Source organism: Meriones unguiculatus, chromosome 8, assembly GCF_030254825.1.
Source record: "Meriones unguiculatus strain TT.TT164.6M chromosome 8, Bangor_MerUng_6.1, whole genome shotgun sequence".
NCBI lineage: Eukaryota > Metazoa > Chordata > Mammalia > Rodentia > Muridae > Meriones > Meriones unguiculatus.
This window is the reverse complement of record NC_083356.1, coordinates 21,689,546-21,711,390: the sequence shown is the minus strand read 5'-3', so window position 1 is coordinate 21,711,390 and position 21,845 is coordinate 21,689,546. Positions and strand designations below refer to the sequence as shown.

General features: G+C 54.6%; 1 protein-coding gene across 2 annotated transcripts; it reads right to left on the bottom strand.

The window, feature by feature from the left end:
* Positions 1 to 11,616: 11,616 nt before the first annotated feature.
* Cbx6 (chromobox 6) lies at positions 11,617 to 21,496 on the bottom strand. Of its 2 annotated transcripts, none has more exons than XM_060389033.1 (5): positions 21,289 to 21,496; positions 21,017 to 21,060; positions 20,781 to 20,846; positions 20,578 to 20,644; positions 11,617 to 16,737 (listed from the first exon to the last, which is right to left on the bottom strand). In XM_060389033.1, exons 1-5 carry the CDS (start codon positions 21,355 to 21,357, stop codon positions 15,793 to 15,795), a joined length of 1,191 nt encoding a protein of 396 aa, XP_060245016.1. In that variant the 5' UTR covers positions 21,358 to 21,496; the 3' UTR covers positions 11,617 to 15,792. The 2 variants fall into 2 exon arrangements, with proteins under 2 accessions (XP_060245016.1, XP_021508103.1); XM_021652428.2 differs by having other exon boundaries at positions 11,617 to 16,791; positions 21,289 to 21,488.
* Positions 21,497 to 21,845: the final 349 nt, after the last annotated feature.

The window sequence follows — 21,845 nt, the reverse complement described above, 5'->3', positions numbered from 1 at the left end:
GCACTTTTGAGGCCCAGGAGCCGGTTTCCTACGTGTGGGTCTCTGGTCTCTGGCCAGGTCCAGGTGTATCTGCTTACTGCACAAAGACAGTTTGTGGTCCAGGAAAGGGAGTTTTGGAAGGACCCTGGATGCTATCTTTGGAGCCTAGGGCTTTGGGAGACTTCCCTTCTTGTCTGTGAAATGGGTCTGAGCAGCCCTGATTTGGCTTCAGCGAGGCAGGGCCCTGGGACCTTGCCTGGGTGGCCCTTCCTATATGCCTGGCAGCAACTCCCAATGCCATCTGGTTCCTCCTGTACCCAGCCAGGTCAGGAAAGCTCTTTGGCTGGGAAACTGGATGACAGGGGGTCAGGGCAGGTGGGAAGCCCTGTAAGCTGGGCCCTTCTTGCGTCTGTCCCCGAGCTGCTCTGTCAGCCTCAGGTGACTCCTGCCTTAGGTCTCTGCTGTCTAAAGTCTACCCACCACCGGGCATTACAGGAGGCACGGAGGGAGGTGTCTCCCGCAGGATCAACAGGAGGAGGCAGGTGGCAGGGAGGGAGGCTCTCCTGAGATGGCCCTGTCACACTAAGCACAGCTATGAAGCTCTTCCTAAAGCCTCACAGAATCCTGAGGAAACCCTGGGCCACGGCCACCATTCCTGGGCTGCGGACAGTGATATGAAGCCAAGGGAGGTTAAGCAAGGGCTTCAGGTCGCTCAGAGGCTAATGTGAAGAGCTGATGTTCAAACTCACACACTGAAACTCACGCTGCCCGGATACACTAGTCTCTAGTCAGAGGCCCAGGCTCTGCCTTCATCTGCCAGGCCTCAGTCCAGTGCCTGGAGCAGGGTCTGAGGACGCAACTGAAGATATATCTACAGAGCTGGGTGGTGGCAGCACACACTTTCAATCCCAGCACTTGGGAGGCAGAGGCAGGCGAATCTCTGCGAGTTCGAGGCCAGCCTAGTTTACAGAATGAGTTCCAGGACATCCTGAGCTACATTAGTGAGAATTCATCTCCACAAAACAAGAGTGTCCCTACACAGCCAGGAAGAGCTGTGCTGGGCCGGTGCAGGCAGCAATGACTTCATGCCTGCCTAGTGGATGCCTCTGCAAGCCCATTAATTCACTCACCCTTCCCCACTCTGAGGCAATCTCAGTGTGTCCCGTGACCTCTGGGTTTTATTAGATTTGTGTGTGTGTGTGGGGGGTGCCTGTCTACAGACATGTATTCACATCATCGAGGCAAGAGGGCAATGACAGGTGTCTTCCTCTATCGACCTTCTTCTGAGACAGGGGTTCTCACTGACTGCACACCTCATAGACTTTGCTGGGCTTGTTGGTCAGTGAGCTTCAAGGATCTGCCTGTCTGCCCAAGCCTCCCTCCACCCCCAACACTGGGACTACTGACAAGTGCCGCCACGCCTGAGTTTTTACACGGATGCTGGTGATCCAAACTCAGGCCTTCGGGTTTGTGTGGCATTTTACCAACTGAGCCATCTCTTCAGCCTCCTCTACCAGAATCTTCAGATACTAAAGCAGTGGTTCAACAGTTCATTCGGTAGAGTGCTTTCCTAGCACGCCTGAGGACCTGGGTTTGCTCTCTAGCATGGAATTAGCTGGGTGTGGTGGTATGTGGCTGTAAGCCACTTGGGAGTTTGAGGCAGGAGTATCAGGCTGGGCGAGAGAGAGAGAGAGAGAGAGAGAGAGAGAGAGAGAGAGAGAGAGAGCGCTTGGGGGAAGGGGAAGCTAGCTGGAGAATCTCACCTGGCTTGGTTCTTCAGAGTCTAGATGTCCTAGAAGGTGTCAAAAGCTTTCTTCTCATTACGGGTGCTTCCACAGTCTTCAGAGAGGCCGTTGCCAGCATTTCCCACTGGGCAAAACATCCTGTGGCTGGCTGCCTGCTTACAGTAAGTTCCCACCCCAACTTGTCTGCAGTGTGAGAGAGAGAGAGAGAGAGAGTGAGTGTGTGTGTGTGTGTGTGTGTGTGTGTGTGTGTGTGTGTGTAACCATCTAACTTAAGCTCGTCTGCTAGGAACCTGTACCTCTTCCCCGGTCCAGTCCTCTGGAGCAGCCAGGTCCGATCATACCTCAAACCGGGTTTGATCACCGGGGTGGTGGCTCTGCAGGTAAAAGCGCTTGCCATGCAAGCCGGCCGCCCTGAGTTCAGTCCCCGGAACTCATAGTGGGAGGGCAGAACTGACTCCACAGAGTTCTCTGACCTCCACGTGCAAGCCCTGACATGGGCAAACGTAAAAGTTTTAAATTTTTGCCGGGCAGTGCTGGCACACACCTTTAACCCTGGCACTAGGGAGGCAGAGGCAGGAGGAACCTCTGTGGATTCAAGGCCAGCCTGGTCTACGGAGTGAGTTCCAGGACAGCCAGGGCTACACAGAGAAACCCTGTCTCGAAATAAACAAAAGTGTTTAATTTTAAATTAATGTCTACGTGTGTGCCTGTATGAACTCATGAGCACTGCATGCCTACGGCGTCCTTGGGACCAGAAGTGGGCATCGAATCCTCTGGAATGTTAGGAATAGTCTGTCGTGAACCACAATGTGGGTGCTAGGAACTGAATCCAGGTCCTTTGCAAGAGCAACAGAGCTCAACCACTAAGCCATCTCTCCAGCCTCAAACCAGCCACATCCTCCAAGGTTCATGCTGGGGCCTGAAAAAAACATGTTCCTGACCAACTCCCAAACCCTGGGTGTCTAGGAGCCCTGAACTCTGTCCCCAGTTTCCTCACTTCCGAATTTCCATCATCCCCTGACACGCACTCCATTCTTCCGGAGGCGAGATAAGTAAGAGGGTTTGGGAAACAGTGGCATTAGCTGTCCCTAAGCAGGCCCTACCCTCTAGCCTCTCATCTCTGTGGCCACGTGGGGTCGAGGGGATGAGAAGTAAGCACATTTTTCCCTGTCCTCATATGAGTCCACACTTTGGAGCGGGCACAAGGTAGCTACTGAAGGTCTAGACTGGAAAGGGACAGCAGGTTGCAGAGGAAGTGATAGATCACAGTGACATTTCCACACAGGGGTCACTTAGTCACAGACCCTGGTGGCTGGCTGGAAAGGAATGAGTCACAGGCAGGAATAGAGTTTGGGCTTCCTAGGGAAAAGGGCTGAGTCAGACAGCCTTGGGGGGGACCACATGGGGTCCGGAGCTAGATTCTGAATGTGGGGCCTAAGGGGCTTGCACTGAGGTAGAACGGGGACATTTGTGAGCGAGCGCTCTAAAGAGAGCCTTCTGGCTTCAGTCCCAGCTGTCCGACTTCCTAACGCTGTCGCTGTCGGAGCAGGGGGCTCAGCCTCTCTGCAGCTTCAATGGCTGCCCCATGGGGAGTACGGAAGACTCAAATGCGGAGCCAGAGTCTGGCTCTCAGCAGCCCCGTGAAGAAGGGGACCTCACGGCCCTTTCTCACTTTGTTTTGTGTGGGGGGAGAGTGGGTATATCGGTTAGTGTGTGTGTGTGTGTGTGTGTGTGTGTATGTATGTGTGTGTATGTGTGTGTGTGTGTGTGTGTGTGTGTTTTCCTCTTTTTGTGGGTGCTGAATTTGCTTTTGAGGCAGGCACTTCATAGACCGAACTATCTCCTCAGACCCTTTCACCACTTTATAGATGGGGAAACCAAGGCACAGAACATGTAAGCTATGTGCCGTGGGTTCCCCACAGCGAGGCCGTCTGGCACCGATGATCCTGTTGTGCCAGGATGCTGTGATGGCTGCTTGTGGCCCAGGTTTGGGGCTGTCAATCGGAAAAATGCCCGGCAGAACTGGGACTTCTCTGAGCATTAAATGCGCTGTGTGCTGGGTAGTTCTACTTAGTGAGTCAACCCTTACAAATTCCATCCCGCCCATGTCTGCTCTTTTTTAACTAGGAAGCCCTGTCCCCATCTTCCAGGTGAGGGACAGAGAAGGGCTGGGGTCCTGGCCTGGCTGAGGTCATGGACTTCAGCCTGTTTCTCTACCATCTTCAAGCTGTTTGTGGTGGTGCTTGGCGGTGTTAACTGGTGCCCACGCAGCTGGGACATCGGCCCAGATGCCAGGAGCAGCCACCTCTGAACACGGATGTGGAAGGTGTGTCTCCTTTGACAGCACCCCCTCTCGTCCTCACAGATAGCCCAGCTTCCCGGGTGCCCTGTTTTCCTTCAAGGTATAGGAACACTAAGGCTGGTGTGAGGGGACCAGCAGGTTTCTGCCAGGCCATGTGAGTTCAGGACAAGGCTCTTCGTGGCGTGTGAGTTCGAAAAGCAGGAGGTGATGGGCTCTGGGAGGTACTCAGAGCAGCGAGCCACCTGCTGGAGTGCCAGCGCCCAAGTGTGCCAGAGGTCTCCAAGGGAACCAGCGAGGTGACAAGCATGCGTTTGAACCTCCATCAGGGACAAAGGCCTTTTCCAAAGTACATCTTGGTTCCTTGCACAACAGCCAGGAGCCTCTGCTGTGACAGAGAATGCCTGGGACACCAAATCCACCCCCCCAAAGCTCTTGCTCCTGGCTCCATTTTCAGCCCTGAAGCAAGAAGGACCAGAGGACATGGCAGGGGGTGTCATTATTTCCCAGAACACAGAACCCCTGCCACCCAGCCTGCCCCGCTTCTGCTCGGCCCTCCACTGTGCCGGTTACTCACCCAGGCCCACTTACTCACAAAGGCCACCGAGGCGGCAACTGATCCTGAGCACCGACCATCGCTGTAAATGGAGGCACAGGCCTTTGTCATGAAGCCTTTGGAAAGGGCAGAAAAGACTTTGGTCCCAAGTTTTGCTAATGAAGGCCACGTCCCAGCTGAGGGACAGGAGGGGACCTGGTCCCATCCAGCTTTAACTCGGAGCAGATGGGAGCCTCCCGGGTGGCTGCCTTCTATTAGGCTTTGTCGCAGCTGTCCTCAGATCTCACTGCCCCACAGCGGCCAGGAAATGACAGACTTGCAGAGCAGATGAAGTCCTGCCTGTCAGTCTTCTTTTTGGGAACTGATTTTGTTTCCAGCGTAGGGAAACACAGAACATAACATTGACCATCTTTACCATGTCCGTGTAACTCAGCAGTTTATTTATTCTTTAATATAAGTATCAGGCTGAGCCACCTGACCTGGGCGCTGGGGACCAACCCAGGTCCTCCGGAAGAGCAGAGTAAGCACTGAGCCTTCTCTCCAGCCTTGCTCTTGCTCTCATCTTAAAAATGGGAATAGATCCTCATGCTTGCCAGGTGAGGGCTTTGCCCCCTGAGCCAGCTCCTGAGGCCCCTCGCTTTCGTTTTTGCTTTGAGACAAGGGCTTAGCAACTCAGCCTGTCCTTGAACTCTCTATGTAGCCTGACGCTGACCTTGAACTCCTGATCCTTCTGCCCCTATCTTCCAAGAGATGAGGTTATAGCCCTGAACCAGCACACCAGCTGCCTTGCTTCGCCTAGCATCGGGCCCTTGAGGTTCATGCCTGTTGTAGCACGTATGGAACCGGTCTTCCTTATCAAGGCTGAACAATATTCCACTGAAGTAGGCTCCACATCACGTTTTCACTCACCCACAGACGGCTCTGGGTGGCTTCTCCATTTGTTGCTGACTGTGCTGCTCTTGGTATGAGGAAACACTTACCTCTTGAAGATCTCATTTTAAGGCTAATCAGAAGCGGTTGCTGCACCCTATGGTAATTGTTGTTTTACCTTTTTGAGCATTGCTCACCCTGTTTTCTGAAGTGGTTGTGCCATTTAATATTCCTGTCACCATAGTGCAGGAATGTGGAGTTTTTGGAGGGCAGATACTAGGACTTATCTCATCGAGATTTCTCTTCTTTTTTCCTTTCTCTCGACAGGGTGTCATGTAGCCCAGGCTTGGCCTGGAACTTGATATGTAACGGAGGATGATCTGAAACTTCTGATCCTCCTGCCTTCGTCTCCTGAGTGCTGGGATCACAGGCATGCACCAACCATGCTTGACTGTGCATGCTCTGCTAACCGAGCCACAGGCCCAGCCCTCCCTGCAGCTCTGACTGGCATCTCTCTAATCCTTGCTGATGCAGACCACTCTGGGCTTACAGGCCCTCTGCAAATTCTGTCCGTTTTGGAGAACTGTCTGCCCAAGTCCTTTGCCCATTTTGTTGTTCATCTGTTTTTGTTTTGATGAGACAATATATCAAAATAGTCCAGGCTGGCCTGGAACCCTCAATCTCCTGCCTCAGCCTCTGGAATGCTGAGATTGCGGGTGGGCTCTACCATGCCTGGACTTTTTTCCCCCAGAGACAAGGTTTCTGTAGACCGGGCTGGCCTTCAAACTCACAGAGATCCGCCTCCCAAGTTCTGGAATCAAAGGTGTGTGCCACCACTGCCTGGTTCCATGCTTGGACTTTCGCCCAATTTTGAATCAAGATTTTTTTGTTGTTGTTTAGGTTTTAGGGTTATGGTTTTGCTCTTTTTGAGATATAGTTTTGCTGTAGTGCCGCTGTTGCCAGCCACCTAAATTTCAGGAATTTTCTGTGTATTGTGATTATCAACTTTATAAAAAGTTTGATGTTTGATTGTGTGGATCCTCCCCCCCCATTCATGGGTTGTTATTTTACTGTCAATAGTATTTTTTAAAAAGTTAATACTATGTTGGGAATGTTTTGTTTTCATGTATGTGTACCATGTGTGTGCAGTGCCCTAGGAGGCCGAAAGAGGGCACCAGATCTCCTGGAACTGGAGCTCTGGATGGTTGTGAGTCACCTTGAAGGTGCTAGGAACCAAACTTGGGTCCTCTGCAAGAGCATCCAGCACTCTTGGCAGCTGAGCCATCTCAAGATTTTAAATATTTCATCTAAATACCATGCACTGGCTGTCTGTGCCACCGGAGCTCCTTAAAAATCTTTCCTGCCACACTGCATGTCTATCTCTTAAAAATCCAATTCTGTTCTTTTCCGGACACTTTCTTTTTTTTTTAAATATATTTTTTATTTATTTATTATGTATACAATGTTCTATCTGCATATACACTTGCATATATATGCCAGAAGAAGGCAATGGATCTCATTATAGATGGTTGTGAGCCACCATGTGGTTGCTGGGAATTGTACTCAGGACCTCTGGAAGAGCAGGCAGTACTCTTAATCTCTGAGCCATCTCTCCAGCCCTCCAGACACTTTCATTCACTGGAAAGATGGTGGCTGGGCATGTGGCTCAGTTGGCAGAGCACTTGCCTACCACGTGTGAGGCCCTCGGTTCCATCCCCAGCCAGCACATAAACCAGGTGTGGTTTGCAGGAGTTCAAAGTCATCTTTGGCTTACACAGCAAGTTTGAGACCAGCCTGTCTCAAAACGGACAAGATTGCTCTTTTGCCATTGGCTATTTTAGGAACCATTGAAATAGTCATGTGACCAGGATTGGTGAAGTGGCTCGGAAAGCAAAGGTGCTGGTCTTGCAAGCCTGAGGGCCTAAGTTTGTTCCCCAGGACCCATGGAACTAAAAAAACAAATGTATGTATGTATGTATGTGTGCATGTAAGCAAATCATTTGACTCTACAAGTGAGCATTTATGTCTGGGCTCTCTGCCCTGTTGGCCTCTCATTTCATCACAGTGTCCTGGATACCGATATTAACTTTTAATCCAATAATATGATCTGTGATGCCAGTTCTTAACATTTTACGGAGATGTTTGATGTAGACATGCTAAGTTTTGAAATCCTCAACCGATATTTTAAAATGTCTTGGGAGCCAGGCCTGGCAGTGTAGACTCTAGATCTCAAATTCAAGTAGGGAGGTAGAAGGATCATTTCCAAAGCCCGCCAGCATTACAGAGTGAGTCCAAGGCTGGTCTGGGCAACTTAGTGAGACCCTGTGTCAAAACTGGGCCAGGGATGTAGCTGGGTAGAACACTTCCCTGCCTGATGCTCAGGAGCATCTGAGCCCCCTGCCCTGTACAGTAAATAGAAAAGTGTTGGGTCCCAAATCCTTTATCCACTGTTGTTTGAGTCTGTCTTTGTGCCTTTGCTGCGGATTGTTATTTGAGCTTGTGCTCTCAGTTTCTTCCGACAGAATCCCATGTGGCCCGTGCGCTGGGCACGGTATTACTGAGTCTATCGTCTGCGACTTCCACAGGCTCTATGGCGTCACCCACCCCAGGTTTGTTTCTGATATTAATCTCTCAATTTGAGAGTTTGGAATTGTGTGAGGAACACACATTCACACTTTAACTTTGTGCCAGGGAAGGTTTAGAGTTGCAATTTCCCAAGAGAGGAGTCTTTTTGTGTGTTTCTGGCAGTCAGGAGCGAGCTGAGTTCCCTGGCACTGCCTCCGCGAAGTGGCTTGGGCCTAGTTCTCAGGCCTCCTTGCTCTGAACCTCTGCTGGCCCAGTCCCTGAGGCCATCCCCACAGAGACATGATTCAAGCTCTCGAAGACCTGCAGAGGCCAACATCTTGCCTCAGTTCTGTCCCCACAAATGCTACCCCACCACCCCACAGGGTGCCCCCAGGACAGCATCTGCCTGCTGCTCGGTCTCCAGGGCTTCTCTGGCTGTCCTGGACTCGCTTTGTACACCAGGCTGGCCTCGAACTCACAGAGATCCACCTGCCTCTGCCTCCCCGAGTGCTGGGATCACAGGCGTGCGCCACCGCACCTGGCTCACCAGGGATTTTTTTTTTAACTATCTCAAAAACTTGAGTCCCTAAAAAGATGCCTGTGGCTTTCTACCCAGTGTCTCTGATATTTTGTATTATTACAGAAAGTTCCCAGAACAGGCTCCACTCTCTGGACAGATTTGGGGGGCACCCCCCCAAATACCTTGGCTCCTCAGCTGTCTGACATAGCTCTCATCACTCAGCTGCTCAAAGGGATGAGCCTGGAAACAGGACAAGGATGCAAGGGGCTGGCTCTGCCCTGGAGTTTCCCAGGAGCCTCTAGAATTACACACCTAAGTCCCTGGTGGTCTTGACAAAAGGACTGATGACCACTTATCTCAGACGGAGGAGCATCAGGGACAGACTTACAGGCTCTCTCCAGTGGTCCTTGGGTCAGCAGGCACTGGTTCCTGACCCGTTCACAAATATCCCCCTGGGCTCTCGGTCTAATTCAGTCTCAAGGTGCTCCAGATACCTCCTTATAGAGGCCATAAGCTGACCCCAGGTGTGTTTCTCTATCTCTGACCACCTGAGATTCCTTCCTTCCTTCCTTCCTTCCTTCCTTCCTTCCTTCCTTCCTTCGTCCCTCCCTCCCTCCCTCCCTCCCTCCCTCCCTCTCTCTCTGTGAACCAGGCTGGCGCACACCTGTAATCCCAGTACTCAGGAGGCAGAGGTAGGTGGATCTCTGAGTTCAAGGTCAGTCTGGTCTCCAGCGTTCCAATGCCAGGTGCGGTGGTGCATGCCTGTAATCCCAGCACTTGGGAGGTAAAAGCAGGAAGATCAGGAGTTCAAGGCTAGCCTCAGCTACCTACTGAGTCTGAGACTAGCCTGGGCTGCATGACACTGTTTCAAGACACAAAATGTCCACTGCTGAGAGCTTCCCAGAAGTGGAATGGTGAGCCTGGTTCTGAAGATGAGGTGGTGGGCCAGGTGTGCGTGACAAAGCGAATCCAGAGGGCCAGCACTGCCTTCAGGGCTGGACTCCTCAGCCTCACTTCCTGCCAGTGCTTCTGCCAAGGTCCTGTTCTCCTGTTCACCCTGGGCCCTGCAGCCCTGTCTCTAATGGCCAGTCATGGGCAGAGACACCCTCCTGTCGGTCTTGCCAGGGCCGCTGGAGGTGCCAATATGGAGACACAGCCAATCCAGGTCTGTTTCTCGGTTGTTGGAGAGCATCGCCATCCTGTTAGTTACGGATAGTTTGGTGAGGTGGGCCTGTAAGGCACCAAGCAGGTGCTCAGAGTTGCCAGCAGACTGGAGAGGATAACCATCACCGAAGGAGGGGCCAGAAGAGAGCACAGGTGAGTGCCAGGAGCAGCCAGGACAGAGCCTGGAGGTCAGGTGGAATGCCTAGTCACTTGGACAACAGAAGCAGTCTGGAAGGACGTGCCTTGGAGTGGGGCGATAAGTGGGGAGAGGGGACACCTTGCGGGCTGAGGGCATCAAGCTTCTTAGCATTTTGAAGAGGAGTTTCCAGATGCCCTGTTGGGATGCAGGCAAGAACCGGTGGCCCATGGATAAGGGGACAGGCTAGGAAACAGGGGCTGCAGAGTGGTGAGGCATGGGAGAGACTGGGAAGCAATGGGATAGGGGAGCGACGCTATGCTCACATCTGACCACACGGTGCCGAACTGTGGGGACCAGCAGCAAAGGCAGACATGTGCTCGAGGCTCTATGGGCCCCTTCCTCTCTGCGGGTGCTGGCCCCTGGCCCCCAACTCTGGCCATGTGCCTACTAGTCAAGACACATTTCCAAGAGCAGCAGGCCTCACTGTTCCTGGCTGAGTGCCCTGCAGGCCTACAGTTCTTTCTAGGAGTGGTTCGGAAAGGCTTTGCAAAGATTAAGCATTGGCCCAGTGTAATAGAAGTTTTGGTTTCTTTAAAGACCCAGTGACGTTATGTAAATATGTTTTTGTTTTAATTCTAAGTGTGGATTAGTTTGGGCTTTAGTTTGTCCACAGCTGATAATTGATAATTGTGGGGCGTGGTCTTTGGCAGCTGGTAACAGCCTGCCTCCTGCAGCATGGAGAGGGGCGTGGTCTAGGACTCTGAGGAAGATAAATAAGAGCCTGGACAGATAAAGTGTGGTGTGTGGCAGTTTAGAGAGACCAGAGACAGGATGGTGTGGCAGCTTGGACAGACGGAGAGAAATGTTTCAAAGCAGTGGCTTGGGGAAAAACTGTTTTGCTGCGTTTGCTGTTGATGGAGATTGGTGTAGCCTCAAAAGAACCCATCAACACTAAGCAGCCGGAAGTAAAGGGGTCTGCACCCCCCTCCCTGCTAACCTTCTCTCTCCTGCTTTGGTTTGAGGGGTTGGAAGGGAGAAGCTTTAAGGAACCCCCCCAAAAAAATTAGTTTAAAAATGACCACAACAGCCCAGCGCCGACACCATCCTGATTCTACCATCCTGAATTAAGCTTTTTAAAAAGAGGTGCATGTGTGTATGCCTGTGGGTGGATGTGCGCATATGGGTGCAGGTGCTCTTGGGAGGCCAGAGGCGTCTGATACCCCTGAAGCTGGACTTATGGACTACCCACAAGCTGGGTGCTGTGAACTGAACTCAGGTCCTCTGCACAAACGTTATGTGCTCTTAAGCTCTAGGCCATCTCTCCAGCCTCTCAGTATGTGTGTGTGTGTGTATGTGTGTGTGCGCGCGCGCGCGCGTGCACTCACACGCACACACACACACACATGCCTGTGCATGAAGTATGCATAAGGGTAAGCATGTCATGTCACGAGTGTTAAGACTGGAGGACAACGTTTCAGAGTTGAGTACTCTCCTCCCCGTGCTTTGTGAGTGAGAGAGAGTGCTTTGTGCTGAGACCTTTTATGTGGGTTCTGGGGCTTGAACTTGGGTTGCTGAGTTTCACAGCAAGCGCCTTCATTTGCTGCCCCACCTCCCTGACCTGGGTCTGATGTTGCCCCAGCATGGGGAGTGGCTCACACCTATAATTCCAGAGTATGGAGCCAGAGTGGGCTAGAGACCACTTCAAAATCAGAAAAAGAGAAGCTGCCACAGGAAGTAGAAGAAACGAGGCAGACACACCCCATCCGGGGCGCTGGCACGTAGCTTCGGAATGTGACAATTTATTTGGGGGTGAAAGAGGCCTCACCCCTTTTCCTGGCATCGATACAATATTGAAGAGCAGCAGAACAAAACGTACGAGACAGAGTGATCAGCACGAGCCCGCCCTCCCCTGGCCCAGAATCTAAGGAACCCACATCCAAAATAAGCTGTCTTCCCTACCGGAAGTCCCCCCTGAGGGGCAGGGCAGACTGGGGGCCCTGCTCCTTCATCCATCGGCCACCTTGACTACGTTCTCGCCATTAATCACCGGAGGCAAAGTTTAGCCAGCTGGGAGCTGGATGGTTAAACCACAGACAAAGGCAAAGATACTTCATCTTTAAAATGCGAAAGAAAAGAGACAGTGCCCGTCCCCAAATATAGAGCTATGTACGTATATTATATATATATATATTTATATATATAGAATCCATTCGTGCAGTTCATCAAACGAGCTTCTTAAAAATTAAAAAAAAATTATAAGATACATATTTCTTTAGGCCTTTGTGTTTTTAAGTTAAAACCAACAAAAAGATGCCTGCTTCGTCCCTTGGCCCAGTTGTGCCCAGTATCTAATTCCTTCCTCCTGGCCCCTCACACCCTCTGGCTCCATCCCTAGCTGAAGTTCCACAGTTAAGGAGAGGGAACTGGAGGTTGGGAAGGGGGTCCTGAGCCCCCACCTGACCAGGTGTCCATTCTTGCCTCTCAAGTACTGTCAGAAGGGGTCCAGGAACCCCACTTTCTGGGCTTTCTAAACCAAGAAGAGAAGCAGGCAGAACAAAACTAAACCCCTTAAATTTTCTCTTATTTTTTAAAAAGTGATTCCTTGAACCGCAGGAGCCCCAGAGAGGCCACCTTGGTCTAGTGCATGGGAACCCAGGGGTAGAACTGACTAGGCCGGGCTCTCCAACCAACGAAGTGCAAAACAAAACAAAACAAAACAAAGCCATTCAACTGAACAGTAAGTAAGGGAAAGGGGTTTGCCCTCTCAGGTCCCCAGAGGCCGGAAAGGCTGACCCAAGCCCAGATCCTTGACTGACAGTTTTTGCTAGGGCCTGCTCTCCAGCCTCTGCCACAGCCAGCCCCAGAGTTCCTACATTCCCTTCAAAGGCCAGGGCAGCCTGGGCTCTGAGGCCTCCGTCACTCCAGTGAAATAGCTTAGCCTCACTGAGATGAGACCATGCCCTCCATCCACCCTTCCCCACGAAGCGAGGGGGAAAGAGGCTCACTTTGCTCCTTTAAGGGCTAGGCAGCTGGAGGCCCCAGAGTGCTTTGTGCTGAAACCTTGCCGCTCTGCACAGCTTTTTCAGAGGGGCTGACTGAGATCAGGGCAAGAACCAAAAGAGGGAGGAGTCTTAACCTTTCATCTCAAAAACGAAGACCCAGGGCTCACCCACTCCTACTTCCTGACGAGTGGGTGGGAAGGGAGCATTTACAGGGCATGACCATCAGAAGGGGTCATTTCACATACAAAAATAAAGCAAACCAGACTGCAACTTCTGCTTGGTAATTAGGCAAATGAAAAGCAGCAAGGGGGGGGGGGGCCTGCAGTAGGCTGATGGTGCGGGCCTGCATAGGGGGCTGTCTGTGCAGCCTCTGGGCCTCGCCTCTTGCTCCAGACCATGCAGGAGAGGGAAGGGTTCCGCTCACTGGCAATCCCATGCCTTCCCTGCATCCACGCATCTCGAAGCCTTGTGCATGAGTACAAAGGCATGCACGGACAGCGTTGCTCCGCCAGCCATTCCCTGAAGCCTGCACCCGTCTCAACCAGGGAGACTCAAAGGTGCCCGGTCTTTGGGGTGACTGTGAAGCTACTGGGAACCAAGTGACCCAGCAAGCTGGTGTGGAGTAAAAGCACATGCATGAGAAGCCTTCCTGGGGAAAAAGCACCAGCGGGGAGCCCGGTCCCCTCAGAGTCCGACGACCGCCACCTGCCTGTCCACTGAGCTTCCTGCTAGTTCCCTTGGGACTGGTTGAGTGGATGTTCCCACGTCACCAAAGATGACCTGCCCTGCCCGCTGCCAAGGAAGAAGGGGAAGTCCTTCCAGAAGTGTGAAAGACCCCGCCCTCCGACCACACACACGTGGGGATCTGTGCGGTGCCTTCTTCTCCAGGACACCCCCGGCTAGCTCAGGCCTCCGCCTCACCCGAACACCGCCACCTCACCTGTGCAGTCGCTGCGCTACTACGTCCTCTTTAAATATCTTTCTCCCCCAACCCCACCTTACGCTTTTAGGAATCCCACAGTTGTTGTTTTTTTTTCCCCATTTTTTTCTTTTCTTTCTTTTTTTTTTTATACTTTTAAATTTTTTTCTTTTTTTTTCTTTTTCTTTTTTGCAAAACTAACTCTTTCACTTTCCTGTCATAAAATCACCTCTGAAAACACAACTTCTTTACAAAAAAAAGGTCACAAATGACACAGACTCTCAGGAAAACACATTTCTATGGTCTCTGCAAACACCTGTAACTGGCACCCAGGTGGTGGCTCACCTGGGGAGGGGGAGGGGGAAATCGCCTCTGGGGACAGGGGCGAAATACCAGCCCTTATTTGGGGGAAAAGCCAATTGGCACTTGGACGGTACTGGAGCTTACACAGGAGAAGGTGGGACCGAAGAGTAGGCCCCTCAAACCCTGTGAGAACCCCTGTTTTATACCCTGGGGCAAGGAGGGTTGGGGCTGTGCTGCAGACCCTAGCGGGGGGCATGAGAAGGAAAAGTGTCTTCTCCTAAGACCAGATCCTCGTTCTCAGACCACATGGTTCTGCCTTCTTCCATGCTTCTGAGCAAGGTACCAAGGGCTGTGTACACCAGAAGCCAGCTCAGGCTACACACAGGAACATGCCACTCAACACACGAGCGGAACCCAGGCAGTGGCCAAAGGCAGGCCTAAGTGCTCCAGGGGACAGGCACCTCCCTCTGCGGAAACCAGACACCTCTGTGGTCTCTCCCCTGCCTTCTCTCCTGGCACCTGGCCTGAATCTGGGGCTTTGGTCTCTGCCATTGGCATGGATGCCTCGGTTCCCTAGCAGCAGAGGGCAACAGAAGATGCCCAAGGCACCCGAAGTCTTCCAACAGGCTAGACTGTTAGGAAGCCTCAGCAGCAAAAATCAAACCAGAGGGCTGGCAGAGACCGAGGACCCCAGCCCTGCCAAGTCTCCAGGCTGCAGCCGGACTCTCCCTCCATCACAGTCCCCACCATGCCATGTCTGCAGTGAAGGCCTGACTTTCAAGATGACCATCCTAAGATGGGCCTGGGGGCTCCATGTCCCCCAGCAACCCGGGATTGGAAGGAGAGGCCTGTGGCTTCCACGACAAACCACACAGGCTGGGCTGGGCCAGGCCTGGCTAAGGCAAGGGAGGCCACGCCTTCAGCGACCCTGTTCTGAGGAACTGTCAAGGGTGTTGCAGGGGAGACTGAGGCCCTGCACCCAGCACACACATGGATCCACACGAGAATAAGCCAAGGGGCAAACACACATGCACAGCCAGAAGTGTCCACAGCAGGTTCTTGCAGCACCTTTGGTAGAAAACAGAAGGGGCTTCCGGATGCCCAGAGGCTGCAGCAGGGTGCCGTGTCTGCCAGCCTCTCCACCTTCAAAGGGGGTTTTGGGTAGAGACAGGGCATGTGGGGCACAATACGTGGTGTAGGCCCAGTCCGGATGTAGGCGAGCAAGGAAGGGGACCCCTGGCCCAGCTGCTGCCACCCGCAATGGTGTCAAGGGAAGGACCCGCTTCGGCCTCGTCCTTCACTCAGCGCCAGGCGGTAGCAAGAGACTTGCCCGCTCTAGGTGGCATCTCCCGGGGGCCCTGCAGCTGCCAAGATAGCACCAAGACCAGACGCTGCACACAGAGCAAGAAGCAAGCTAGGAGAGGCAGGGTGGGTGTGGATAGAAGAGGTGAACCCCAGCTTCTGGGGTTCCCCAGAAGCCACCTAGTGGGCTCCACCTGAACAGTCAGGGGCAGTGCCAGGAACACCAGAGCGCACGTGTTTCTTCCTCCCTGTGCCCTCCCAGGGCTCTGACCAAGTCCAAGACTAGCAGTCCCATCCCTGGGTTGACACGGAGCCATTTGAGGCAAGCAAAGCACAGGCAGACGGGTCTGAGGGCAGGGACGGGGTGGGAGCAGAAGAATGACTCCAGGAAGGAGGCCCCCCCAAAGCCCCCCTCCTTGGGGAAGCCCCTCACTTGCTCGGCCCTGTGCCACCGCCACCCCCTGTAGCACCTGCCACGCCAGCAGCCACCTTCTCGAAATCCTCAGGGCTGCAGAATTCCTTGATGGTCACCGTCAGGAGGTTGCTGGTGACATCTGTGACAACGACATTGGAGCAGGGCGACATCTCGGGGCGCCAGTCCCCAGCCTCAGGCTCAGCGGGGCAGGCACCTGTGGGCTCCAGAGCTGTGTGAAGTGCCTGAGCCGCAGCAGCAGTGACATCAGGAGGCACCCGCTGGCCGGCGGCAGCTGCCTCAGGAGGGATGGACAGATCCAGCACCTCGGGCTCCCTCCAGTTGGGAGCAGACCTGCTCATGGTCTCGGGGAGCAGCTTGGGGGGCGCATCGTCTGGGTCGGAGGACTGCAGTGTGGGTGAGGGGCAGCCGGAAGAGCTGGAGCTGTGTGCATCGTAGGGGGCAGCTGCTGGGGGGTCCAGGAGCAGCCCAGGCCCCGAGGAGGCCACGTCGGCTTTGCCCACGGTAGAGGGCGCCAGAGGGGCGGGCGGGGGCTTGTAGAGCGCGAAGGCGCCGAACTTCATGTGGCGGATCTGGGTGCGGAGCATACTCTCGCTGAACTTCTTGCTCTTCCCGATGACCCGGTTCCGCGAGGGGACTTTGGGGCGGGCAAGCGCCCCGGTGCCCTGCGCAGCGCTGCCACCTCCCGGGCCCTTGTCAATCACCTTCAGGTTCAGGATGATGCGGTTCCGTTTGGGCTCCCTGGGCTTCACCTTGCGGTTGATAATGCGCACGGTCTCAGAAAAGGGTGAGATGGGTGGGCGCAGGCCAGGGCTGCCCCCCTGTGGGTCTGGACGTGGCAGGGGGCGGCGGGACATGCGGTGGCAGCGGCGGATGTCTTTCTTGAGCCGGTGCACCGCAGCGCTGGAGTGCAGCTTGGGAGAGGAGGCGCTGGCGCTCGGCTTGACAGAGAAATGCACATCACTGATTCGGAGGGCCTCCGCCTGGGCCCGGGCCTGCGAGCAAAGGGGCGTGGGTGACCTCAAGACTTCCCGAGGCCCGTGGACACCCCTGCTCCAGCTAGCCCTGAGCTCCGTCAGCGCATGTTCGGGAGAGGACTCAAAACAGTGACTCGTGACCCTTCAGACAGAATGGAAAGGTCTGGGGAGCGTAGCTCAGATGGGAGAGTGCTTGCCTAGCATGCCCGGGGCCCTAGGTTCAGTCCCAGCACCAAATAGACATGGCATGGTTATCTTCCGCTACATAGTATGTTTAAGGCTAGTCTGGGTTACAGGACACTCTTTATAAAAAAAAAAAAAAAAAAAAGCCGGTCCAGAAAGGTGGTGGTGTAACTTGTCTACAGGGAGCAGGTTAAGGCTCGGTATTTTACTACCACTGTGTGGGGGAGGGGGATCCACAGGCCACCTGCTGACTCATCAACAATGGCAGGGACCCTAGCCAAGCCTGGGACTCTCCCAAGGGCTAATTGTTGGTGACAGAGAGTAGATCCTTCCTGTTCCTACCTCCCAGCCCTATTGACCCTGACCAGAAATGACCATCACATCTAGAAAAGCCATTGCCGTGGTCCCTCACTGCCTTCCTCTTAGCCACGAATGCACTCACACCACCGGATACCCAGAACCCAGTGTGAGAATCCAGCCTGGGCCTTGTGGGCACAAGATCGTGGAGGAGAGGCAAGCGTGATCTCTGAAAAGGCCCAGGGTTCAACAGCAGCTCAGCTGCTACGTCAAGAGAACCCCACCCCAGAAAGGTCGTTAGAGCCCCGGCTCCACTCCAGCCCATCCATGGCCAGAAGACTTAGAACAGTGAGGAGTCGGGGACTCCTCCATGGCTAGCCGTTCCTTCACTGAGAACGAGGAACAGCTGCTCAGCTCTACTCTGAACGGTATCCCCTGCAGGAGGACAGCAGAGGGCGGATAGGAAGAACTGCAGTTTCTGAGGCCAGGGTGGGACGTGGGCTGGGGACAGAGCCGTGCAGGCCACGCCTGGTGCTGAGAGGATTTGGTGTGTATGGGGGGGTGGACAGCTGTGGCTCAGGACAAGGGTCCTGGTTTACCTGACACTCCAGCTCCCGTGAGGCAAAGCACTGGGTTAGGTTGTGATGACGTCATCGAGTTGGGAGACTTTAGGGGCAGGGAGGAGTGAGCTCACTCCCACGGCTAATCTGTCTGGGACCGCCACACACCAAGGCCCGGCCTCCCTGTCGTCACTCACTGCCACTAGGTGGCAGCACAGAGGTAGGTACAGAGAGCCCCCAGGGCTCCTCTCCCCAGTCAGCTGAGTTCCACAAGGGGTCCCTCACACCCCTCCCAGAAAGATCCCTGAGGGAGGATGCGCCATTCATTGACTCTAAGTCTTGCCTCAACTCGCTGACCTCTATTTCTTTGATGTGTTATGTATGACACAGATGCCCACACAGGCCAGCAGGGGTCGTCACATCTCTCGGAGCTGGAGTTACAGGTGTTTGGAGCAGCCGTACGCACTCTCAGCTGCTGAGCCATCTCCCCAGCCCTCACTGAGTAGCTAGGTCCTACCGGGCTCCAGCAGTGACAAGTGTGTGCATATGGTGAACCCAGAGCTCACTTGCCTTTCCTGTGCTATTCTGAGTCCTGCCCCAGCGCTCTCCTGTGGTCAGCCTGCTGACCACTCATCTGGAACACATCTGGAGGCAGCCCGTACAGGCTTCTGAGAAAGCAGCTTTTCCTAAAGCATGCTTTCAAACCGTCTATGAGAAACATCTCTTATTTTATAACATCTAAACAGTACTCTCGGGCTGGAGAGATGCCTCAGAGGTTAGGAGCAGCAGCCTCTCTTCCAGAGGACGCAGGTTCAGTTCCCAGCACCCACAGGGCATCTCACAACTGCCTGTAACCCCAATTCTGGGGATCCTCTTCTGGCCTCCAGGGGCAGCAGGAACGAACATGGTTCACATACACACACAAAAATACTCTTTTTTTTTTTTTTTAAATAGATGTAATTCTCCGGGTTGAGAATATACATATATATATATATATATTTTTTTTTGACAGTAGGACCTGGGTCTGCTCAGTGAATTCCAAGCCGCTGTAGCCAGCACACTCACTGCACTGACATGGCAGGTGGCCCCAGCGTGTGGGAAGTAGTGCAGACAGCATCTGAACACTTCTGCTAGCTCGTGTGATGGTGGACAAGTTACTAACCTGTTTCCCTTCCCTGGATGTGAACCTCAAAAAGGCTCTCGGGACGCCCAGCCTTGCTCCTTACAGAACGTGCTGAGTGCATTCTGCTGAACTGCTCCCTAATCCTAAAGCAACAGGTCCAGCCCAAGCCACCTCTGCATCCCTTCACCAACATCCTTTGATGTCCGGCTCCTTCCTAAATTCTGGATTAAGGCGCTATCTACCTACCGAGCCCTGCCCTCGCATCTCTCAGCCCTGTTTCTGGCAGATGCGTTCAACTTCACTCTTTAAACTATTCCCATCTGTGAAAGGAGGACAGTAGTACTCTCAGCTCCGCTGGGATGTTGAGAATATTACTGGAGATGATTGGGGCAGAGGGCTCAGCACTGCTGGGCCCAAAAGCAACTCAGAACCTACAACTTTTAAGAAAAGGGCATTTTGAGAACCCAGGCGCGAGATTACAGACTTGACCGCTAGAGGGCGCTCCAGGGGCGCCGAGAGACTGTCAACACAGCCCACTAGCCTCCCAGCTGCTCCGCCCACCCCTCCTACCCGCAAGCCTCAGGGTTAAGGTGGCCGAGCTAATCCCGAAGATGTACCGAGACTAGGGGCGGGGAGTAGGGTACAAAACCATTGAATGCCAGAAACCGACATTCCCCCCCCACACTTTGCCTTGGGTCTGAGGCTAACCCTTCCCTCCCAGTGCTTGGGCTGGGGGAGGGCCGAGTCAGCGAGACTGAGCCACCCCGCCCCCCCGCTGGGCTTGGAGATCTTCGGGCGAACTGCGGATTATGAGGGTCTGCATCTTACAAGGAGCCCCTTCCTGTCTTTCTGGTGCCAGATCTGGTGGGAAGAAGACCCCGGGCATCTTTAGTCCTTTAGGGAAACTATGGTGGCTTGGGGGCCACCTGCAGCCTTGCCTTAAGCGGACAACCCGGGTCCTCTTTGCTTTCCTCTTCCCAGGCTCTGTCCTTCCTCATAAAAAGACAAAACAAACAGCAAACCAAAAAAAGGCACCCTAACTCTCCAAGATGGCTTCCCCCAAGTTCTTTGCTCCCGTTGCCCAACAGGCTGTGTTTTACCGTGCCCCCCCCCATCTTCATCGGAAGCTCCCGAGGTATCGAGATTGGACAGGCTCAGGACCCGAGAGCTAGCAGTCCAGTGTGGCTGACCAAACTCAGGTTGAAGTAATCTAAGGTCAGATTCAAGTCGTCCCTCCCTCCCCCAAGGGAAGGCACAGGATACACCCCAAGGGAGGTGGGCAGGGGGCCCGGGACCCGGTGTCTTGCCAGGTGAGTCTATACTCGGTCACTAGCTCCAAGTCTAAACCCTAACACAGGCCAGGGTGTTCCGGGCTAGAGGAGCTCACCAGATTTTCCTCACCCCAAGTTCCTGGTTTCATCTCTTGCTTACCCACCCCCCTCTCAGGCCCCACCGGCTGGGCTGGCTGCGGCCTGCTGCCAGGGACTTGTCAGGGACACACAGCCACCCCCTGCCCAGCTGGGGCCCCTCTGGAAAAGCCTGCCCGCCTAGGCAGCGGCGGAGCAGTCCCTCCCCTGCAGGCCCTGTGCTGCGCCCTGGCTGGGGGCCCAAGAGGGGGCTGCTGGGGCCCGTCCAGTTTACCTTTAGGAGGAAAGTTTTGGGTTTGGGTCCTCTCTTCTTGGGCCCATACAGCTCACGTTCCCTTTCTCTGCAGCCAAGAGACACCAAAGATTAAAAAAGAAAAGAAAAAGAAAAAGCAGTCCCTTCCCGGGCCCCCTCCCCGGCCCGGCCCGCCTTTCCCGCTTCCCTGCGCGGCGCCCCACCGGCCAGCTTCTCCAACTCACTTCTGCTCGAAGGCGGCGATGAGCCTCGAATCCAGAATGTTCTCCTCCGGCTCCCAAGTGCTGTACCTGCCGAGTCACGCGTGCAAGAAAGGCCAGATGAGAACCCCCCCAGGGGCCGAGGCACACCGCGAGGGCACGAGCACGCACCCCCTGCTCAAGGCCCAGGTGCCTTCCTGTCGCCTCCCCGGTCCCCGGGCCACCGACCCCCCCCCCACACACACACACAGGGCACTCACTTGATCGCCCACCCCTTCCATTTCACCAGGTACTCGATGCGTCCCTGAAAAACAGAAAGAGAGAAAGGAAAAAAAAAATATATATATATATAGATAGATAGATATATATAGGGGATGGGGGTGGGGAGGGAGGATGCAGGGACGCGAGCAGGCGGCGGCGCGGGGGCGGCCGAGCGAGCCGGGCTAGCGGGACCGCTGCGCCCCGAGGGCCCGCGGGCCCCGTCCCGGCCGCGGGGGGGGAGGACGCAGGGCCGTCCGGGCCGAGGGCTCACCTTTCGGATCCGGCGTTTGATGATGGATTCGGCCGCGAAGACCCGCTCGCCCACTGCAGACAGCTCCATCTTGCTCAGCGGCACCCACAGCCCATAATACTCCCTGCTCCCGCGGCCGGTGCTGCACCGCTCGCGCACGCGCCCCAGCGCTCAGGCCCCCGGCGGGCGGGCGCTCGGCGGGGCGCGCGCTCGCGTTCCAGCTGCGGGCCGTCACGTGACGCTCGGGGCCCGAGCGCCGTTGCCAGGACCTCCCCCTCCCCCGGGGCGGTTGCTAGGGAAAATGAGAGCTCGCGGGGCGGGGGCGCGCGCTGGCTCTTAAAGGGGCCTGTCCTCTCCGCCGCAGTCCTGGTGGGAGACCGATGGATGCTTGGCTAGCGCCAAGCCGGGCGAGGTGCAGTCCGATCCTCCATCGTCCCCCCTTTCATCCTTCAGGCCCAGGGTCCCTGTCACCTCCTACCCTCCTTGCAATTCCCCGTGAGGAGGTGCGATGATCCTCCCCCCTCCTCCCCGCAGTCTGCAGGGAGACTCCTGCAGACGTTTGCAAACAGTTAAATATG